Source organism: Ambystoma mexicanum, chromosome 6q (assembly GCF_040938575.1).
Source record: "Ambystoma mexicanum isolate Mex_15411 chromosome 6q, UKY_AmexF1_1, whole genome shotgun sequence".
Taxonomy (NCBI): Eukaryota; Metazoa; Chordata; class Amphibia; order Caudata; family Ambystomatidae; genus Ambystoma; species Ambystoma mexicanum.
The window spans coordinates 43,297,290-43,318,310 of record NC_090937.1 but is presented as its reverse complement, the minus strand read 5'-3'; the positions used below and the strand labels follow the sequence as shown (position 1 = coordinate 43,318,310).

The window sequence follows — 21,021 nt, the reverse complement described above, 5'->3', positions numbered from 1 at the left end:
AATTGCAGCATAACAATGTATTCAGAGTAAATGGCTCTCCACGCAGTTATTGTAACAAAGTATACACAAATGTAGTTGTCCCTCTAATGAGAACGAGCCTGGCCCAAATACCAGTTCTATGTGTTTGCCACTTCGAAGGGTCTAAAACCACGTTTTTGCTACTGCATCTTTCACATTGTAGAAATCTCTATTGGAATCAGTTTGGTACCCCCCACAAGAGTAGACTAGTACCTAAACGCTGGCAATTCTCTGAACAAGAGCACTATCGGTACTGGGAGGAGTTAGAGGAATTCTTATTTTTAACCCCTACTTGTGACCTTTGTTAAGATGGATTCTAGAATCTGACCTATTTTAGTGCACAGGGGAACATGTGCAAGGTTAGCCAAACCCCCAATAAAGGTAGCAATGGAGAGCAGTCTATGCTATTCTCAGGAAGAGTAAGTAGGGTCAGGGGTCCACAATCAATCCACACAATGAAGCTCACAGTAATGCAATTTAGATAGGAGTGTATAAAAGTACAGTCGTTTTCTAGGCTTTAAACGCACACTATAAAAGGAAACTAGCTGGTAATATTGCATAACACTGAATAATAAATATATATACAGTCATCATTGGTTTGTAAAATGCACACAGTTACTTAAATAAACAACACAGGTAAGTAAAGTGATGCAGTAAGATCGAAACAAGTCGTATTCCTAAGAGTGGGGGTCTTGAGATCAAAAGTCTCAAAGCTTCACCCCAGAATGTATCTGATGCAGGTAAGTTACTTGTGTTGGTGATTGTTCAAAAGAAGATGCACAAATAAGTAAAATGTGTTCTTACCTTTCAGAGTTTACTGCTCAGGTGCTACGACCATAAGGCAGTGCAATGGAAGGCTACAAAGAGACTTGTTGTCAATGTTTCCCTTTGTTGGACGCAGGGTGGCAAATGCTTTGCGTTTGCTTAACTCCTGGCTCGATTTTCCCACATGACTGGATGGGTCAACTGGGGGATGTTGGATTTCCGGCCGTTTGTTTGGTGAGAAGTGCCCATGAGCTGCTGGTGCAAGGATTCTGCCCAGTCGGGTCCAGGAGCAGAGTGCAACAGTTGGCGATGGAGAATTACAGACGGACCCAATGCACCTCTCTTCAGAGCACTTCAAAGGATGGGGGAAGGTGAGTTCCAGTGACAGCCACTGCACGCAGACAACGGCAGGTGTCCTTCCAGTTGTGGTTCTAGCAGTCCGTCCAGATTGGGATTCCTTGAGGCTGGGAGGCTGACATTTGGCAGAAAGGTGACTTAAACCACAAGCTGGCAACCACCAAAGTTCTGTCTGCAAATTCAGAACAGCAACGGTTCTAGCGAGGTAGCCCACTGCAGAGCTGGTTAGTCCACTGGGTGGTCCAGGCCGAGGATGGCTGGATCCTCAAACACGTCGAGAATGGTTGGTCCCACCAGTCCAGGGGATAAAGCACTGCACAGGTCCTTTGCAGATCACATAGTCCAACAGGGCTTCACTGAGACAGACTGATGAAGGGATGCTGGGCATCATCTGGAGTCTTCTTCGGCTCTTCAGTCAGCTGTTAGTCTGAGGGATTCTTGACTTCAACGCTGATCTCAAATGACTGCAGGGGTCCTCTAATTAGCCAACATCAAGTCTGGGAGCAAGTTTTTTTAACAATTTTTGTGATTTTACTCCTGAACTAGCGTTCACCGCGATTGGTTACTAAATATCGCCAGCCCCCTAAAATGGCAGCTTCGACAAGAATGTTTTGCTTGTTCTTTGGCATTCTTCCTGCTTTGAGGTCAGGGAATGCTTAGCTTGGAAAAGCAGCAGCCTTCACTTGGAAAGGGATTTCCATACAAAGTGGCTTTGTGCATGTGAGCCAGTGGAGGGGGTGGGGTGGAGTTGGGATTATCTAGTCCCAATCTACAAACTCTGGATCCTGAATCTGTTGCTGGGCAGATGTGATGACAATTGGTTGTCCAGGATTGGATCACCCAAGGCTGTTTGCATGGTGCAGATCCTTACCATTATTGTGCTTGGACTTGCTACCAGCTTAATTCTTGGATAAAAGGGTGCTCCTGCAACTGTTCTTTAGACTACTGTTGGAGCCAAGACTTCTCAGAATAGCAGCCTGCTGCTGACCCGAGGATGACCTCTGCAGTTTACCAGCACTGACTCCAGGGTTTATCACAGTGAAGCACTGCTGTTCCGTCTGATCTGAAGGCCTTTGTTGGTGCTTAGGGCCCTGGACCGGTAGGAACAACCAGTCTCCACCGCTGCTTGAGGATCCGTGCTTTCCGTGCCTTTGAAAGTGTCCCTGGACTAACCAGTGGATTGACGAGCACACTCCTTGTTTGCTGCTGTACGATTGCCTGTTGCCTCCTGACCCTAGTGACCTTCATTGGAACACTCCTTCAATCCTGTGAGGTGTTCTGAGGGGGTCTGCATTGCAGAAGTCTTCTGCCTTCTGGGTCTTCAACTGGAAGCTGTCCGTAACAAATTTCCTGTGCACCGTGACCAACCAAAATTAAATCCCAACGCTGAAAGTGACCTCTGCACCCACATCCCCATGGTCTTACTCGACCAGTCCAAGCTCAGAAGGTAGTGTATTCCGGAACACCTAAAATTGTCTCTTAATCAGTTGAGGGTAAGTTAACACACCAGTTTGTCTCCCCCTGGCCTCAATAGGGTTGCATTGGGCGTCAAGTCCTGAACTCCCTCTGACCTGACATTTGGTAGTGGAACCTTGATTTAGAATCCTTTCTTAGAGTGCTGGATTTAGTGGAGTACCTCTCTGAACACTACTGAATTCTAGCTTTGGAAACTTTATAAAAGCACACCCCAAACCCCCCCTCCCCCCCACCCCTCCCACAGCCCCCACCGCCAATTGCATCCTTTCTAAATGACCTTAACAGAAGAAAATCTATTTTGATCATGTTACTTTTGGGCACTAGACTGCTTACCTTCTCAGGGCTAGACTTCAGATTGAGGGATGCTATTTTTGTGTTGGTTCTGAGTTTTGCCTAATTTTCGTTGCATCCGACTACTTGCCTGAATTGTACTGGTAATTGTTTCATATGCAATTCCATTCTGCTAATGGTGAATGTTTAAATATGAAAAACAGCAGGGGTGCGGCACGCACTCAATTCCTGGCCAATATATTACCTGAACAAGTGTCCAAAAACAATCACAGGGTTACATCCCAATCACAGGGTTGATTCGTTTTTTGCACTGTTGTGCTCCTCCAAGCGCTTTCGTATCTGCAATGCTCATCAGGGGGGCTGAGTTGCCATTCAATTCAGGTGAAATCAATATAAATGCAATTGCAGTCTCTAGGAATTATGGTCAATGTAGTGAACCCATTTAAACAATTCAGGTGACCAGTGATTTTCCCTGTGTAGTCATTTCCCTATGCACCGCTTCCATGTAGTCAGGCAGCCAATGACCTGTGTGGAACTTTTCTTAGAACCTCTGCCACCTTTTTCCATTCATCAATAGTACCCAAATTATAGGAAAATTGGTTAATTTTGGAATTGCCAATCAGTGGTAGGGACAAATTGCTTTTGGGCTTTATGTTGGTGGGTGGAAAATTAATTTGCAATGCAAGTTAAACAGATGTATAGATGAAGATAGTGATGTCTAGGAAAGATATTGTTAGGCAAGAATTGATTTAGTAACCCTGTGGGAGACTACATAACACTTGTCCTCTTGGTATTTGGTAACCCACCACAAGTTGGTAGTGTGACTGAGCAGCCAGGCTTCTCAAGAGGGGTAAATGTGAGCTGTAGCAATGAAATTCAAGGTTTTAGTTATCGTTATTTAACATCAGTTTTTATATGAGCATCCTTTAAAAAGGGCAATAAGTATAACAATCAAATATACTTCAAAATACTTTTTCCAGAATCAACACAAAGCTAGTAGATACTCTTTAGAGAACTTTTTACACACTCCCTACACCCTGAGGTGACTCCACTGACTAGGACAGTAATGGCATTTATATATCACCAGTACACTTTGTAGATTCTGAGGTTTGTAGAAAGGAAAGGTTAAGGGAAGGAAAAAGGTTAAACGGGTTCTCCAAGCATGTGAGTACTTAAATCTTCCAATGACATCTAGACAAAAACCTTTCCCAGCCATAATAGTTTAAAACCAAGTTCGCACCTCCTGAGGGACAGTAAGTATCAAAGTCAAGTGGACTAGAAGTGTCTGCAGGGAGCCGGGACAGCCAAAGTCAATTGGAGCACATTCTATGGAGCTAAGGGACTTCTTAGATAACAAAGTCTTGCACAAAGTTAGAGAGCTTCTGAAGAAAAATCACTGTAGGGGTCACAAGCTGTTACACTTGTGGAGGTTAGAGCTGAAATCAACTCTATGAAAGTAGCTACTGCAAGTCTCAACTGAGAAGAGCAAAGCTAAAGACACTGAGGTAAGTACCCCAAGTCGGACCAGTACCTTTGGTTGGCAGAAGAGTGGTCCAGCTGGCTTCTGTCAGGTTGTAGCAATGCAGATCCTGAGTTCCTGAGCCTGTCGTGTGGACAAGAGGGAGGACATCTGGATGACTCCTGCTGTCCAATTTAGAGGTCAGCAGCAGCTACAGGCTCTTTTTGGATCAGCTGCACTTCGCAGTTTCAGCATGCGGTAAACTGCACCACCGTGGATCTTGGCTACCGGTTGGGCTTCCTTCACTCCTTGAGTCCTGCAGGGATCCTGGGGATTCGAGCTCTGGTCGTCCTGCTTCTGGAGGGTCTTTAGGAGACTCCTGGAGATTCTGGCCGGATTGCAGACATTGCACTCGACTAGAGATTTCTCGACCCCTGGCACTCTGTTCCTGCAGCATCACAATAGTACAGCCAGTTGGGGAAGATGGTCCAGTGGAGTTCGTATCAGGGTTAGTTGGTCCCACTAAACCAAGGGAAGAAGTTGTCCCGTCCGGAACTTCTCTTGTTGATCAGAAAAAGGAGTTCCAGCATAGCAGGGCTTCACCGGGCAATTCAAAGGTCCAGGAAGATGCAGCAAGCTTTGTTCACGGTTTCGTCTGGTGTTCTTCCTAGTGGTAGACTCTGCCACTATTCCCAAAACCATCACCTTTTTAAGCATGTTTCTCCCATTCATGCACAGCCTAGGCTGTCACTCAAACAGCAGGTGGCTGTCCTAAAAGGACAGCCAGCCAATCAGGACTGGATGCATTCAGGCATTCCTAGAGAAAAAGGACAGGAGTTTCGGGCACCTTCCTCACTTCCTGCCCTAGACGCACTGGAGCCAGTGGTTGGTGTCAGTGCTGATGCCCACCAAAGGTAAAACAAAGGGCTCAAACCTGGCTTGGCGCACAGAGTAAAACCCAACAAAGGCCTCACAAACCGAAAATGGTGAAAAAAGACGACCGGGTCCATTTTGACAAAATGGTCACCCATGGGTGCTATACTGCAGCTGAGGATTCAGCCTGCGGTAGAAAAGCACAATGGTAGGAAATTTAAATCCCTACCACCAGCCATTAAAAATAGTGAGGGTAACTTGAAAAGTGTTACATGAGTAGGTATAAGGGGAAACTAGGTAACCCCACAACACTCCACATAAAATGGTGTGTGTTGGATGCACAAAGATAAAAGGCAAGTAAAGCCAATTTCACTTTACTATTGTAGGGAACAGTAGTTCACACAAGAAAACATATTTAAATCTTATGAGAAATCTAAAGGAATTTTCTGTGACACTGCACTGAAGGTGGTGTGTGTCACTATACACAAAGAATATGCCTATGGAGTTTGTCTGACTCCAAAAACAAAGGAAACACATAATCCAAAACAGGTCAAAACACATAGTTAGAAAAAGGGCTCACTCACTCCAGGGGAGGAATTTAGCACTAAAATGAAAATTCTCTGTAACAGATATCAACAGAAGTGGAAATATTCCTCATGACATTTAAGTGAACTGAGTGACCCCGTTTAAATCTTTACTTCGTTGAAGATCATAGGACCTATCTGTGGACGCATTAACAAAAGCTCTTTGGCCCTCATTTATTCCAGCACAAGCATCAATCTTCAAATGAAGAGAACTTTGACTCTTTGGAACCAGAACACCTGCCTGCAGCTCTGAGGTTGTCATCCAAGTAGTACCTGCTCTGGCTAAGCGTGTATCTTGACCAAATCCCTCCATCTGTGCAGCATTTGACTAGTAATGTGCTTCAACTGGTGCACTTTTGTAACCACTATGTGCATTTAAGAAAGCAGCACAATTATGTGTTGAAGTCTGGAATATTTGTAGGAAAAAGAAATTACAAATGGATTATTTAAGAAATAACCTTCATTTTAATCAAAGCTTTTAATAAGCTTTTATCTCTTGTTATATATAATGCAGGTTTTTCTCTGGGTATGCCCGGTACTGGCTTGGGAGGCGCAGGGTAGGCCTCATGGCTTTATATTCAGAAACCAGATACTGATGTTTGAGGAGTGCAAAATGAAGTTTGTGGTTGGAGAATATCAAAGGTTTCACTATATCCAGCTGAGCCACCAGGCATCGCATGGAAGAAAGCAGGCACTGGGAAGCCGGGCGCCAATAGGGTTGGACAGTCTCTGGAGGAGGGGTTACAATAAAAAATATCACTGTGGTTAAACATTTACAGGGGAGCCTACTGTCTGATATGTTCATGTATATGCAGAAATGGAATGAGGAATTGGGGGTGGCGATAGAACAGGAGAATTGAACACACATATGGGAAAGCACGCTGAAGTCCTTAAAATAACAATCGGGGAGAATGCATTTAAGATCTGCTTTAGGTGCTACCTGACAGTGCCCAGAGTGAGTAAAAGGGGTAATGGGTCTTCACCACTGTTAGAGGCGCTGGGGTAAGTAGGGTTATCGGGCATATATGGAACTGCCAAGTGAAGACAATATTTTGGACAGGAATGTTCTCATATTATGGATATCAAGAGGTGGTCCTTTTTGTGGGATCTGCTGTCTGATATGGGGCAATGTAAATTGGAAATGGGGAATATACTATGTATGTACTAAGGGCAACCCTAACCACCCAATTATTACTGGTGGGCAGTCTGGCAATTGCTAGTAGTGGAACGATCCTAAGGGCTTGTCAATAGTCTCTTGGTAGGTGAAAGTGTGGGAATTGTGGCCATGGAGAACATTTCAGGCCTTATGCTGGGGAAGTTTCAACACTATGTAGATGTGTGGTCCACTTTTATTGAGATTTTGCAAGATAGAAATCACCTTTGTGTTTGCTTTAAGGGTCTATTTTGTTTAGCTTGTGGGACCAGTGGGGGAAAGATATTTTTTCCGGATGAGGTAATATCTGCTTACTGTTAGACAATGTCAGCAGCTATATGTTCTACGTTGATATAGTTGGGTTGGTTTGGAGTCTAATCACTTCTCTCCTGATGTTTCTGTTTGGTTTTGTTTAGGTTCTTTTTTTAGGTGTTTTTTCTTTTACAAATCTATGCATGAGTATTTCTGCTTTCTTGTATTAGTGGAGACACTTGAAAATGCTAAATAAAGTTTGTAAATGAACCTCTCCATAAGCTTCTGAATGTATTGGGAAGTTTTATCTGCAATTACATAGATTGAGTGTGTTTTTAAAGTTGACCTACTGGTTCTGTTGACCCCTTAATTTATATTTTTGATCTACTATTCTCATCAGCATATTTTCAAGAAATTGGAAGTCAAAATAGTGTGAATCCACCTTTCACATTTTTTTGTCTCAACTTTCAGATGACCGACCAGAAGCCTAATTTTGAAGTGTGTTTATTCTGTTAATACAAAATAAAAATGTATTTAATTTTGTTCTCGCTGGATCTTTTCAAACAAGAATTGCCATCTCTGCTTAATGTTCCATTTGCCCAGCATAAAGACATGTCATTTTGCTTTTTTTCTCAATTTTACAGCTTGCTAGAGAAGTTTTGGATATTGCTGCCATGATGATTAGAGCCGGTGTAACTACTGAAGAAATAGACCACACAGTCCACTTAGTAAGTTACTGTACTATGTCATGCACCATTTAAAGTTTACTGGTAACCGCTCCTCTACCATTGCAGTACAATGCATTTTTCGTACCAAAGCTATCCCCTTTCTGAGAAAGATGTGAAACGTGATGAATTGGCAAAGCCACGTGCTTGTAAATAAAATAGGACAGTGATGAATTGTGTGCTGGATGAATCTGTAAATGTTTTAAATGAAGACATGAAGAAATAATAATGAAGGGTATAGTGTGTGTATATTTCTGAGGCTTGTGGATCTGCTTAGATCGAAGGCTATGCATAGGTTGACATCGAGTGGTAGTCGTGGAGTAACATGATTTGTTTTCAAAACTTAAAGGGACGTCAACTGGGCATGTCATTAATACTATCACTAGTGTGACGTCTACTGTATCCATGATCCTTCATGCATCGCTGTCCCTGAGATTGTTTTTTTCCCACCATCATGGTCAGTCGATAGTTTGCATAGTTCTTCTGGCTAATGACTTTGATTTGACAAAGTTTTTAATTTTAGACTTTATCTTTTCTAAAACCGGCCATCACCCAGTGCACTACCAACTGCTTTGGCGGCTTTCGACCGACTGCGCCATCGTCGACGCTACAATCGCCAACAAAGACTGCGGCCTACACAGGCTTCACCGGTCCTCTGCCCATTACACTAGGGAAGGTAGGGGTGGGGCGAGGTTCTTGCATATCTTCGCTGTTAGAGAATGCCTCTTTTGACCCCTTATCTTCCCTTTCATCGCTGCGCTGCCTTTTCCTTTTGCTATGGAGAATACACCATTTAATTTCTGCCCATCCTGTAACAGGAAATACCCCTGGAAGGACACACAAAGTCTCTGTTAGGCAAGATTGTATGCAGTACCCATAGGGTGCACTACAACAACCCAGACCTCCTGGCAGTAGTAACCCAACCTTTGGTATAAGTCTGTACTACACAGGTTTGTAGTGTGGATCAGTAGCCAGGCTTATCTCAAGATGTGTCAATGCGAGCTGTAGGGGAGTTACACAGAGGTTCACAGTGACAAGTATCCAAGCAAACGCACACAGGGCTTCTTGATGAAACAATTATTAATGTATTTACCAGTCAGTTAATGTAAGCCTTCTTCAGAAGTGGACACTGTTAAACACCACACAAATACACTTCAAAATTACACCATCTTACTTCAGAATCAGTAAATACCCATTTGGGATGGCATACAGCAGGGACCTACACCCTCAGGTGACTTCATTTGCTAGGGTGCTGTTGACATTCAGAATTAGTTAAGAGCAAGTCAAAGGGAAAGATTATTAGAGCAAACAAGATACCACAAATCTTTCTTAAGCAGGCAAATACTTTCAGATCCCCCAATAAGTCATTCAGTTAAAACAGGCTAAGCCAAAGTCAATAGGCACGCGTCTAGATAGGCTTGAAGCACTTCTTTGATGGTAAGTAGAAACGTCCTTACACAATGTTTCGGAAGTTTTGGAAGAAAAAGATGAATCATTTAGGGCCCCAAGCTGTTAGACTTGTGAGTGTTAGAAGAGGCAAGCAACTGTACAGCAAGAGGTACGTTCTTAGACTTTGTCCAGTGCCTTTAAAGTGAAGAAAAGATGCAGCAGATGACTCATGTTCCTGTGCGGCTCTGCAGATCTCACTGTTCCTGGGCTTCAGTCGTGGGGACAAGAGGGAGGACATGGGGGGGGGGGGGGGACTCCTGCAATGCACTGGGACGGTCAATACCCGCAACCACCAAATTTCACTTTCAGTGGCTGTTCAGTGTTTGAGCTCCTCGCGTCTACCTCAAATAACACTGCAGTTCCTGGCTGTCGAGATGGACTTTCTTTGCTTCTGGTGTCTCGCACGCTGTTGGGGTGGGAGGGCACAGGCTCGGTCAGTCCTGCTTCCTGGGAGTCCGGAGGATCTTCCTGGAGCTCTTGGCCAACTTAAAAGCAACACACAAAAACTGGTGTTCCTCTCCCTGGCTCTACGGTTTCCAGCTGCAACTCTGTGGAAATTCAACCAGTTCTGAGATGGATGTCCAGGTGGCTTACTTTGGAGTTTGGTCCCACCAACTCAAGGGGAGAAGTTGTCCTTGCAGGGGCTTCTCTGTCGATGTGAACTTGGCTTTTGGCACTGCAGCAGGGCTTCACCGGGCAAACCAACGGTCCAGGAGTTGCAGCAGGCGTCCTCTTCAAGTTCTTCGGTTCCTTGGTCCAGTGGTCAACTCTGCCTTCAAACCCAAAAGACTTGCCTTTTATACAGTTCTCTCCCTTTCATTCCAGCCTAGCTGTCACTCACCCAGCAGGGTCGCTGTCCTTGCCGGACAGTCAGCCGACCAATCACTACAGAGTGCATTTGGGTCTCCTAGGAGACTAAGCACAGGAAGTTTCGTGTACCTCCCTTACTTCCTGCAACTCCAGACACCCTGCAGACAGGGGCGGGCTTCACTCGTGAATCCCGTCAAAGGCAAAACTGACAAGGGGACCAAACCTGGATTGGCAGGCAGAGTAAATCTCAAGAAGGATCTTTTCACAAAGAAATGGCGAAAAAAGAAGACTGTGGCCATTTTGACTAAAATGGCACTCTTGGGTGCTTTACAGCAGCTGCGAACGCAGCACACCACGGTAGTAAAAACGAAACCACTGCCACCAGTCATTCAGTGAGGAAAGGGTAGCAAAATGTTAAATGAGAAGCTAGACAAATGGGATACTAGGCAACCCCTCCAGCACCCTATTGTAAGATAGTGTGTGCTGGGTCTAGAAAGTTACAAATGTAAGTAAAGTAAAACAAATAATTAAAAAAAAAAATTATTTGATTTCATTGAATCAATCAATTTTTACAAAAAGAAACATCACATTGACTTTGAAGTTCGTTATGGCCATTCCATTTTGATGATGATGAACCATAGTAGTATTAGGAAGTTATGGAGTTACTCCTCCGTTCTGATCGATTTATTTTCAAGTTTCTGTCTAGGTCAGTCGAGGTTCCTGCTCCAGCACTGGAATGATTAAGTTCATCATGGAAACTACTGCCATCACAGTTTTTGTCTTTTCTCCGCAGATGAGGGTCTTCCAGAAGGATTCTCTGCTCATAAATGGAAAGTTCATTGCTAAAGGTGGCAAGTATTTAGTGCTTTCAGTGTTCCATTTTGGGCAGGTTAGCAGGAGGTGTTTGATCGACTCAGTTGCTTCACTCAGTTGGGCAGAATCGACAGACTCCTGAGGTTGATGTTCCTCGAATGCAATTTACTTCGTTTGTTTTGTGCAAATTCAGTCTCATTCGAAGGAAGGTGTCTCAAAAGGATCTGTCAGGAAATCTCTTCAGGTACCCTCTACGATGGTTCAGTTTTATTTCAATCGGGGGTAGATCTTTTGCCAGGATACTTTTGGAGGCCTCTTCAGATGTTCAGATCCAATCCAGCTCGAGTAGTTTTCTTTTTACTCTCAAGGGGTTTACTACTAGTTCTTCCTCCGAGCTGCCGATTTCTGCCAGGGTTGCCTTTCTGTTTGACACCCAGGTATTCAGTACCTCGACAGTTACTGAGGTGTTGGAATGTAATTGAATCAGTGGTTCTAGTATTCCATCCGGACAGTCTCGATCTCTTAACTTTTTCCACAGACGGTTTCAGTCTACTCTATCAAATGCCTGAAGGTCAACAAAGGCAGTGTAGATCCTTGTCCCTGACTGATGGCTTTGGGCCTTGAGGATGTTCAGCAATGCAATGTTTTCCGATGTGCCAATGTTCTTGATGAACCCTCTTTGAAATGGGTCATACCAACCATGCATAGTTGTCCATTTGTTGGATTTTGCAAGTAGGAAAGTACCGAAGATTTTCCCTGTGACATCTAATAATGCAATAGGTTGGTAGATTTTAGGGTCCTCTCTTTGGCCCCGTTTGTAAATTGGCACAATAGTTGCTGTCTTCCAAGATCGTGGAAGTTGTCGAGTTTTGCAGTTGGTGTCCAAAACTTCTTTGAGGTAAGCCCATTCCTAGGGGTGTTAGCCCATCAGGCTCTGGGGCCCTTGAGGGGTTTAGCGTTTTGATTTTGAGCTCAATGCCTTCTAGGGATTGTTCTAGGTCCCAGGTTGCTTCGGATGTCCCTGAAAGACACGGCATGGTGTTATCTTGGCCTCCAAACAGAATCAGAAAATGTTGTTTCCATGTTTCTTCTGAGACTGGATTTTGTTGTATGTCGAGCAGGGTGTCCTTAATCTGTTTAATGAGTTGCCAGAAGGCTCTTGAGTTCTTATTGGTTAGAGCCTTTAGCATCTGTTCTGTTCTGCGTCATTTTGCAGCAAGAGTCATTTACAACCTCTTATCCAGTTTTTATAGGCTTGTTTGGCAACTCTCGATTGTTCTCTCAGACGTGAAGAGTTCCTTTTTGATGCAATTCTTGTAATCTGTCAGAGAGCTCTTCGTTTCTCCACAAGAGCTGTGTCGCAACTGTGTTGTGGAGGTTTGTGGCCTGGTTTTGATGCCGGGTTTTGTGTCATATATTTTTCCAGAAGTGGTTGGAAATCAACTTGGAGAACAGTATTTGGTCCATGGTCACTTTTCATTGCTTATTGTAGTAATTCCGTAGGGAATTGATTTCCTGAGGTTTTAATCTGAGTCGGTTCCCTCTGTTGTTCGATTCAACTGCTAATTTCATTTGTTGAGGCCGACTTCCAGTTCCTTTTGCAAAAGATCTAGTTGTTAGGTTATGATCACTGTTTTGAGTTTGAATGATTTCATGAGTTAGAATCTTTCTCCCTAGGTCACTCGAGATGAAAACGTGGTCTAGGTTAGCTGCTTGATCTCCTCTTTGCCAAGTCGGGAGCAACAGTCTTATTCTTGGGTGAATCAATTCTGCAGACACAATGTCTCTTGGTGACATTGCTGATGACCATAGAGTACCTCTTGTTTCTCTGCGACCCTTCTTGACAGTATGCTTACTGATCCAGTTACGCCGTTCACAAATCGCATTCAGGTCGCCACAGATGTATTGTGGTACATCAAATTTTACTTGAGCCTCGTCGATTGATGAGGTCGCTTTCTTGATGAAATCGACGTTGGAAATTTGGTCAGGATTCCAGTAGCAGTTGATGATTATCAGGATATTTGGGTTTGGTTCCGGAGTAGATGTGACAGGCTGTGACCAACTTGTTAGCAGGCCAAGAAAGAAGAGTTCAGCAACTAGCACCTTTAGGATAGAGATCCCTGAGCCAGCTTTTACTGCGGTTAATAGACCCGAAACTGGACGCCCCTTATCGCCTTTGATTGCTGGGGTCGCTCTGGTGTCATAACCATCCAGTAGGGGTTTCTGGATCAGCAGCGTTTCTTGTAAACGCAAGATATCAAACGAAGCTACGTTCATGTCGCTCGGTACAGTCAGATGGGTAAACCCACGTGTGTTTCAGGATCCTAGTTTTAGTTTTGTCTTCTTTGTGTATGTCTCCAATTTTGGTTTCTGATTTGTGCTTTGCATTCTCCTGGATTGCTATTGAGCCTTGTGATTTGGTTTTTCTTTGTGGAGCTCGCTCCTTGGGTGTTTTTCTAGTCTTTCACTAGTGGTTGAAGAATTCTCCGAAGTAGCGATCGTGGTTCTTTCCGTTGCGTTATCCGGATGAAAGGAGACCTTGAGTATTAGTCGCGGTCCATGAGGTACTCTATTAGGGTCTCGATCTTGAACTGGGGTCTGGTGTGTTTCCACCGCTGTGCATTTGGGTCTATAGGCTTGGGCTGGCTCAGTTCTCTCTCAAGGTACCGATTTGAAGATGTTGGTACTTTCATGGAGGTTGACTGCTTTCTCCTTAGTTTTGATTGTGGCTTTGTTAGGTTATCAGGGCTTACTGGTCGTGGAGCTCTTGTTGAGCGGTTTGTAGTAAGATGTTCTGCACCATTCGTTGGTCTGAGGTCGAATCCAAGTTTTCATAGGTTATCCTTGGCTTCCAGGAGGGTAATTGTTACTACTACTGAATTGATGTGGAGGTACACTGAGTCGGTCACGGGTTTTTCACCAACTTCTACTGTTTGGATGTCCTCTGAGGTTATCAACCTCAGGCTTGGTACACAGTGAAGTAGTTGGATGACTGCTCTTCGGTTTAAAATCAGCTGGTCTCGTTTTCCCAGAACTCTTTAGTTTTACAGATCTTGTATCTCGTGATGGTTTGTAGTTATCGAATCCAGTTCTTGATTCGTTGGTTTTCTGTTTTTTTTTGTTGCTGCAAACCTTCTGTTGGAGTCGGGTTGCGATCCTCTCTACGAGCGTGTTGCCTATTTGCAGTCTGTATTCTATGGACCTCCTCTTCTGCACTTCTCGTTCTGAGTCGTTTTTCGTTTGGCGTTGTTCCTTCGGTCTTTCTTAGTCTCAGAGATTTTTCCACCTCTGTATGGATCTGGGAGACCACTCATACATTTTTGGTCGTGTTATTCTGGATGTCGTGGTGATGCTGTTGGTTTCTTTTCTCTGACACTGTTAGGAACGGAGGAGAAGGTAAAGGTGGTGTTTCGCTGAGAGTTTCGTCGGAGGTTGGAATGAAGTTATGGTGTTTGTATTCGGCTGAGTCCGGTTGGTACAGACTGTCTTGTCTGTTTTCTTTGCGATGTTAGCTTCTTGCGACTCCGATTCCGAATACTCGAATGAGTATACTGATAAATCCAACAGGTCCACAGAGGACTCTGAGTCTTCGGCCACAGCCAATATGACTATACTCGCGTTAACGTCGTCGACTGTTTGGGAGATAGGTCGATGGTTTTGGAAAGTTTCTGTCGGAGCATGCAAAGCCAGTACCGTAGTTGGATGTTGTTGGTTAGTTTTGGCATTGGGTGTAGGTTCTTCACTAGTCACAGCTTGTGGGTGAACTATTGGTGTCAGGATTCTTGAGGCTGTTTTAAGGTTTTTCTGAACGAAATATTCTTTAATGGCTTTTTCGAAAGGTGTTGCCTCAGACCGTCCTCCCTTGTTTTTTATTATTTTTTTTCTTTGATTGTTTGGAAGAAGTGAGTCTGCCTTTTTATTGTTTCCCTTTCTTTTGGCTCCTTGGGTGGAGCCTATTTGAGAGTGTTGTACTGGGAAGGGGGTCTTTTCTGTGCTAGTATCTGTGCCTCTAAGGATTACAGGCTTCTCGCACTGGAGATACTTATTTTGAGGGCCTTTATCTTTAGGTTCAGTACACTGAGTTTGAGTGCTTACGGCTTTCTTCTGTTGCTGATTATTGGCGTTTGCTTGGCCGGTTATCATTAGACTCCCCTCTAGGAATGTCATTTTATTGTTCATTGCTGCAACCAGTGAGGTGTGGTCCTTTAGAGCTTCGTGGATTGCTTCATATAACTTGGAGAATGGCGCGAGTGCTATCGTGACCGTTGACATTCTAGATAATAGGTCTGCTTTTCTTGTGCTCTCGTTTGGAGGTGAATCCCCAAGTTTACTAGACAGGCGCTTTCTTGGTGTTTTCGTTCCTTGATTGCTGAGGTCATAAGTTTCTTCCATGTTGATGTTGCCGGGCATTCTGTAAAAGGTTGTCTGGTTGAAGCCAATCGATCGTTCGGTTGGTCGTTCGATTGGGTACTAGAAGGATCTCGAGGTAGTCTAGTTTTGTTCTTAGGGCTCAAGCCAAGGGAGGTTGTCCTGAGTTTTTCTTTTTGGGTTGTTGTCTCAGTCGACTCTCTTGTGGTTTCTACAGGTTGTACAAGCAATGCGTTTATCCCATGGTCTGCGCTACCTAAAACGGCCCACCTCTGTCTGCGTAAGCTTTGGGCCAGGTTTTCCTGAGATGTAGTTGGTCTGGTTTCTTTTTGTGTCTTGTATTGAGATCGTAGGTCAGCACCAGGAGTGCTCTGACAGTTTAGGCCTCTGCTCAGGCAGGTAGGGGATTGAAGATGAACAACCTTTACTTGGAGTTGGGTAACTTGAAGAATCAGGTCTGACATTGGGCGTTTGTGTAGATTCCAGAGGTTTTCTCAGACCTAAAGATAGATTTAGATCGGGATCCACAGTAGGTTTGGAGCCCGACTGGGTCCGTTACTCTGAGGCAGGATGATTGGGGGGGGCAGGAGGGCCCCTCCACTTCGTTTCTGGTACTTTCAAGTAGTTCAGCGTCAGATATTTCGTGGGCTGAAGAGGATTCTTTTTCCAAGTCATTCCCATGGGCTAGTGTTTTTTTGAGAAAGAAGTTTGCAAGGTTTGTTGACAGTAACGTTTTTGGGCCAATTTTCCTAAAATGGGAATGAGCTACAATGGGCTGTGTTAAAGTTCTCGGTAGTCTCTGCCGATTTTTGTGGTTTTTCTTGTTCTATTGATCGTGTTGAAGTTGAGATGTTTCTGGATGCTTTTGGCTTTCTTTTTTCTCTTTTCTTTGTATTTTTCGGTATGGAATTTAGAGTTTTTGTCCTTTTTGATGTGATCAAGCTCTGTTTTGAATGAGATTGAAAGGTCATTCTGGTCTTTTTTTTGTGAGGTTCTGGATGCAGTACCCCATTTCTAACAGACCGGGGAGAGGCATTGTGATCAGAGCCTCCCCCATCCCGTCCTTGGGTGAATTTGAGTTCGGGGGCGGGCCGGCTCCCAACTGCTCCCTCGCTTCGTCAGCCGGCCCCCCGCCTCTGGGGTCATGACAAATCCTCCAGCACTCAGAGACCCACACAGAGGCAGGGCTGCCTCCAGGGGAGCCAGCAGGGCGGCGGCCGCGGCAACCGAAGCTCCTGGCACCCCACAGGCCTCCCCCAGCGCTCGGGCCAGCAGCGCTACCTCTCCCACGGCCAGCCCAGGACCCCCCCCAGGCTGCCACCAGCACTCCATAGACCTCCGCCACAACCAGGAGCGTGGCACCGTACCCTGGAGCCCCCAACCCGGGTGGATCACCCATCACTACAGGGGTCGCCGGGTCACAGACCACAGGGGAAGACAGCAAGAGAGGTGCGGGCGGCCCGCACCAGGTAATGTCTTCTGGGTAATTGGGTTAGGTGGGAGGACAACATGTTGTTGGAGGTGGTTTGTTGGGGGTTCTCAATCAAGTAATTTTCCCGCCAGATTGAAGGGCGGGGTGACTGTTTTAAGTTGCTTGTATTTGTAGTGCCTAGGGCTTTGTTAGGCACTAGACTGTTTGAGTTGGATAACGGTGAGAGTAGAAGTTGTTAGCAAGTTTGTCAGACGAAAGGTTGATAGGTCAATTCTAGCTCCTAAGGCTGGGGACGTATCCATGTGTATAGTGTGTGAACTAAGTTGAGGTGAAGTTTCACTTACTAGGGTGGCTTGGAGGCTTGTTTTCTCTGCTGGCTTACCTTTAGCCCCCCTAGGGCTGACATTCTCTTCTTTTTGGGGAAGCGATGCAGGGGCCTCTGTTGGAGAAGTCGTCCTCGAGTCCCTCTGGGGCTGCTCTCCATCGCGGCGCTTCGAGCTCCTTAATAGCCGTCCTTCATCCGGGGCAATAAGAGCTGTGGGGGCCATGGGGGAGCGGGAAGTCTGCAGGACTGCAACTCTCCGCAACTCTGCGGTAGACTGGGGTTTTTAGCAGCCCCTCCTCCAAAGAAAGCGAAGACAGACTGAGCGGGAAAGCAGGGTCTCAATAGGCAGAAGGAGCTGCAAGACTGCAACTCCTTCACTTTACTGCTCTGGGAAACAGTAGTTCATCCCAGAGAAGGTAGTTAAACCTTGGGAAACCTTGGGAAATCTAAAGAGGCATCCCTGTGTCACTGCACTAAAGGTGCTGTGTGACACAATGTAAAAGATGATTCTTATGGAGTTTCAGACTCCACAACTGAAAGAAAAGCAGAGTACAAAAATCACATTAAAATACATGAAAGAGAGAGAGTGGGGAAAAGGCTCTCACTCTCTCCAGGTTAAAAAATCAAGCCCTCAAAATCCAGCAAAGTTGCTGGGGGTCTCTAAGGTGGAGGGAATTGGCAAATTCTCCCCAACACTAGAAACTAGCCAAGATCCCAGCCTCATTCAGAGTCGAGAATCATAGTCCTACCAAAGGAAGGCAAGGACGTAACAGAATCTGCTTCATACCGGCCAATTTCACTCATAAACGTTGACGCTAATATCTACGCAAGTGTCCTTGCCGGCTGTCTCACCAAGGTTTTGCCGCTACTAATGCACACAGATGAGGTCGGATATGTTGGGGGCAGACAGGGCGCGGACAACGTCCGTAAAACATTAGATCTGGTTGCCTTGATTGTTGATGAGGACGACTGCCCTAGCCTAATGGCCGTCGATGCAGAAAAGGCCTTTGGCAGGGTCGAATGGCCATTTCTTAGAGCAGTGATGCGTTGGGCCGACAATGGGCATCGTGGGCCATGGCACTATATTGAAACGGCGTGGCTAAAGTATTTGTCGATGGCATTGCATCAGAGTCTCCGCCCCCACGCCCCCCCATGTCACGGGGCACACTGCAAGGCTGCCCCTTATTGCCCCTTCTGTTTGCCTGGGTTATAGAGCTGCTAGCGCAGGTGATACGGACACGAGAACTGGTTAAGTCAGGGAGTGAATCCAAGCTTGCATTTTGCTGACGACATCTTGGCATATATCACTCAACCTGCAGAGTTGATCCCCTGGTGCTCTTCACCTCTTTGGCGGAATATGTTGCCTTATCAGGTTTTCGTGCCAATCTACATAAAACAGTAGCACTCGGCACTGAAGCAATCTTCTCCCCTTCTGAGCGGCATTGTAGCTAATTGTGGTTTTCAATTTCAAACTCTGGGAATGAATTATGTGGGTGTAAAAATCACAAAAGATCTAACAAGCCTGTTCTGTGTGAACTACATGCCCTTATGGAACACTCTTAAATCTGATCTGGGAAGGTGGTCCAATTAGCATTATGCTGGACAGCCAGAATAGCATCAATTAAGATGAATATTCTCCCAAGGTTTTTATTTCTTTCAATCACTCCTGGTGGTAAACCCCAGAGGCATTTCATGCAGAGATGAAGCGTTTCCTTCATGCGTTATTGTGGGCTGGTCAGAAATCCCAAATACCATACACAACTTTGATAAAGACAAGGGTGGCACGGATTACACAGAATTTTGGGAGTATTATAGGGCCTCGCAACTTCACGTTCTGTTAGACCACCTGTGGGGAAAATACTGAAAGCATTGGGTCGGCCTTGAGAATGGGTTTACACCTGTAACCTTGGGCGAGTGTCTATGGGTCCCCTACAGGGCACTGCTGCATAGAATCAGGGAGCAGCCAGCCCAGAGGGTCTTGTGGTCCCTTTGACGCCCCTCACAGAAGACGGAGTGATGTCCTGGCCATCCCTGCTCAGTTGCATATGGGCCCCGCGCCCCACCAATTAGACTTGTTAGTTGACCCAAACCGCTTTCAGCCCCAGTATGAGGGTGATCTCGTTAGAGCGGGGCAGATGTGGAAGGAGGGCACCTACGTAACAAAATCAAAATTGCAAACAGCAAAGCAGGTGTTTCTATCTCGTCGCTAAGTTACTTACAGCTGAGAAGCGTGATAATGGCCGAGCGCCGGGGGCAACTCCCTCCAAAGACTGCTTACTCCATTTGAGCGCACCCTGAGTGAACGTCGGGATTCTAGGGGTTTGATAGCACACCTGAACACCGCATTAATCACTAGAGGCCACCTACCACAACTGAGCACACAGGCCAAATGGGAGACAGCGCTAGGGTTGCAGTATAGCCTTGACACCTGGGCAGTGATGCATAGAGCAGTATGGTCGACATCAATATCCATGCAATATAAAATGCACAATGGGAGATTAATAATGCAATGGCATCGGACTCCTCAAAGGTTAGCGAAGATGTATCCAGGGGTCATGCCATTCTATTGGAGAGATTGTCCGGAAGTCAGCAATTATTGGCATCAGTGGTGTGGGTGTGCAAAAGTACAGACGTACTGGAAAGAGATCTTGGACTGGCTACAGGCCATAGAGGGTGTCCACAGAAGCTTGTCCCTACTACTTATATTGTTTGGGGTAGAAACCGACACCCAGGGAACAAACGCAATGCTCTTAAACATGCCCAGAAATTGCTCCTAGCTGCTAAGGTATGTCTAGCAGTTAAATGGAAATGTAACTCGCTACCAACGAAAGGGGAATGGTTGAATAAAGCCTGTACAGTATAACAGAGCATCACAGCTGCATTGTTGGAGACGCATTCTCACATAGACATGACATGGCTCCCTTTATTGGAATGTTACGCTGCACACAAGGATGCACACAAGCAAGCGGCATAGAGACAGGAGGCAGCGGACCCAAAACGAAGGACTATTTTACCCACTGACTTGAATCAGCCCTGGTAGTTTTGAAAGGAAGTGTAAACAATCTGTTGGTCTGTTCTTGGGAATATCATTGTGTTCTGGAAAAGATAATTATATTAAACTATTATCACCCGGATTGATTATATAGCGCCTATACACAATGTGTTTCAAAGCGCTTCAAGGCAGGGAGGGAACAAGGGAGAATACAGTGACATTCTTATAAATCCTTGATACATTAAGAATGTGAAATTAACTGTCATACTCGGCCTGGTGATATTTCCGATAGTGCAAGAGCGTTGACAATGATACGAAGGGAGGGGGGTGGGAAGGAGACTGAGACAAGCGGCTACCTTACTAGGCCTGACAACAATTTTGGTATTGCTGGAATTTCCAGGTGAGGGAGGGGGGAGAAGACGTACAAGCTGCTATCATGCAGGTTGGGTGACGTTTCTGATAGTCTAAGTGCTAAGGATACAGTGAAGGGAGAGGGGAGGGGATAGCAAGAAGAGTGATACAAATAAGCAGACATTTAAGCAAACGGGGGGCGAGATACAACAGGCAAGCATAGGGGCAACCAGGGGGCGGGGGGAGTTAGAGAAAAGGGATAGAAAGAGAGGTAAGGATAGGCAATAAAGATGATTGCAACTAAGCTAAACGCATGAAAATCAAAGCCACATTGCAAAGCACCCAGATACAGAAGTTTAAAGGGGGTGTGAACATGCAGTGTAAACGGTGATGCAAACAATAGGGACAAGTGGAGGGGGATGAGACAAAAAAGAGTGTAGAAACATTTCCAGCGTAGGGAATGTACCCATAGCTATTGTGGTATATATTTACCCACCCAGCTGTACTCCCTTCCACAACCAAGCTACA

The 21,021-nt window shown here is 45.3% G+C and overlaps 1 protein-coding gene across 1 annotated transcript in view; it reads left to right on the top strand.

Annotated features, from left to right (window-relative positions):
* The window catches only part of METAP1 (methionyl aminopeptidase 1), a 673,612-nt gene that overhangs the window by 310,616 nt on the left and 341,975 nt on the right, over positions 1-21,021 (top strand). The window contains exon 6 of the mRNA XM_069630447.1: positions 7,873-7,956. Within this exon, the coding sequence (XP_069486548.1) occupies positions 7,873-7,956 (84 nt within the window). The remainder of the gene's footprint in view (positions 1-7,872; positions 7,957-21,021) is intronic.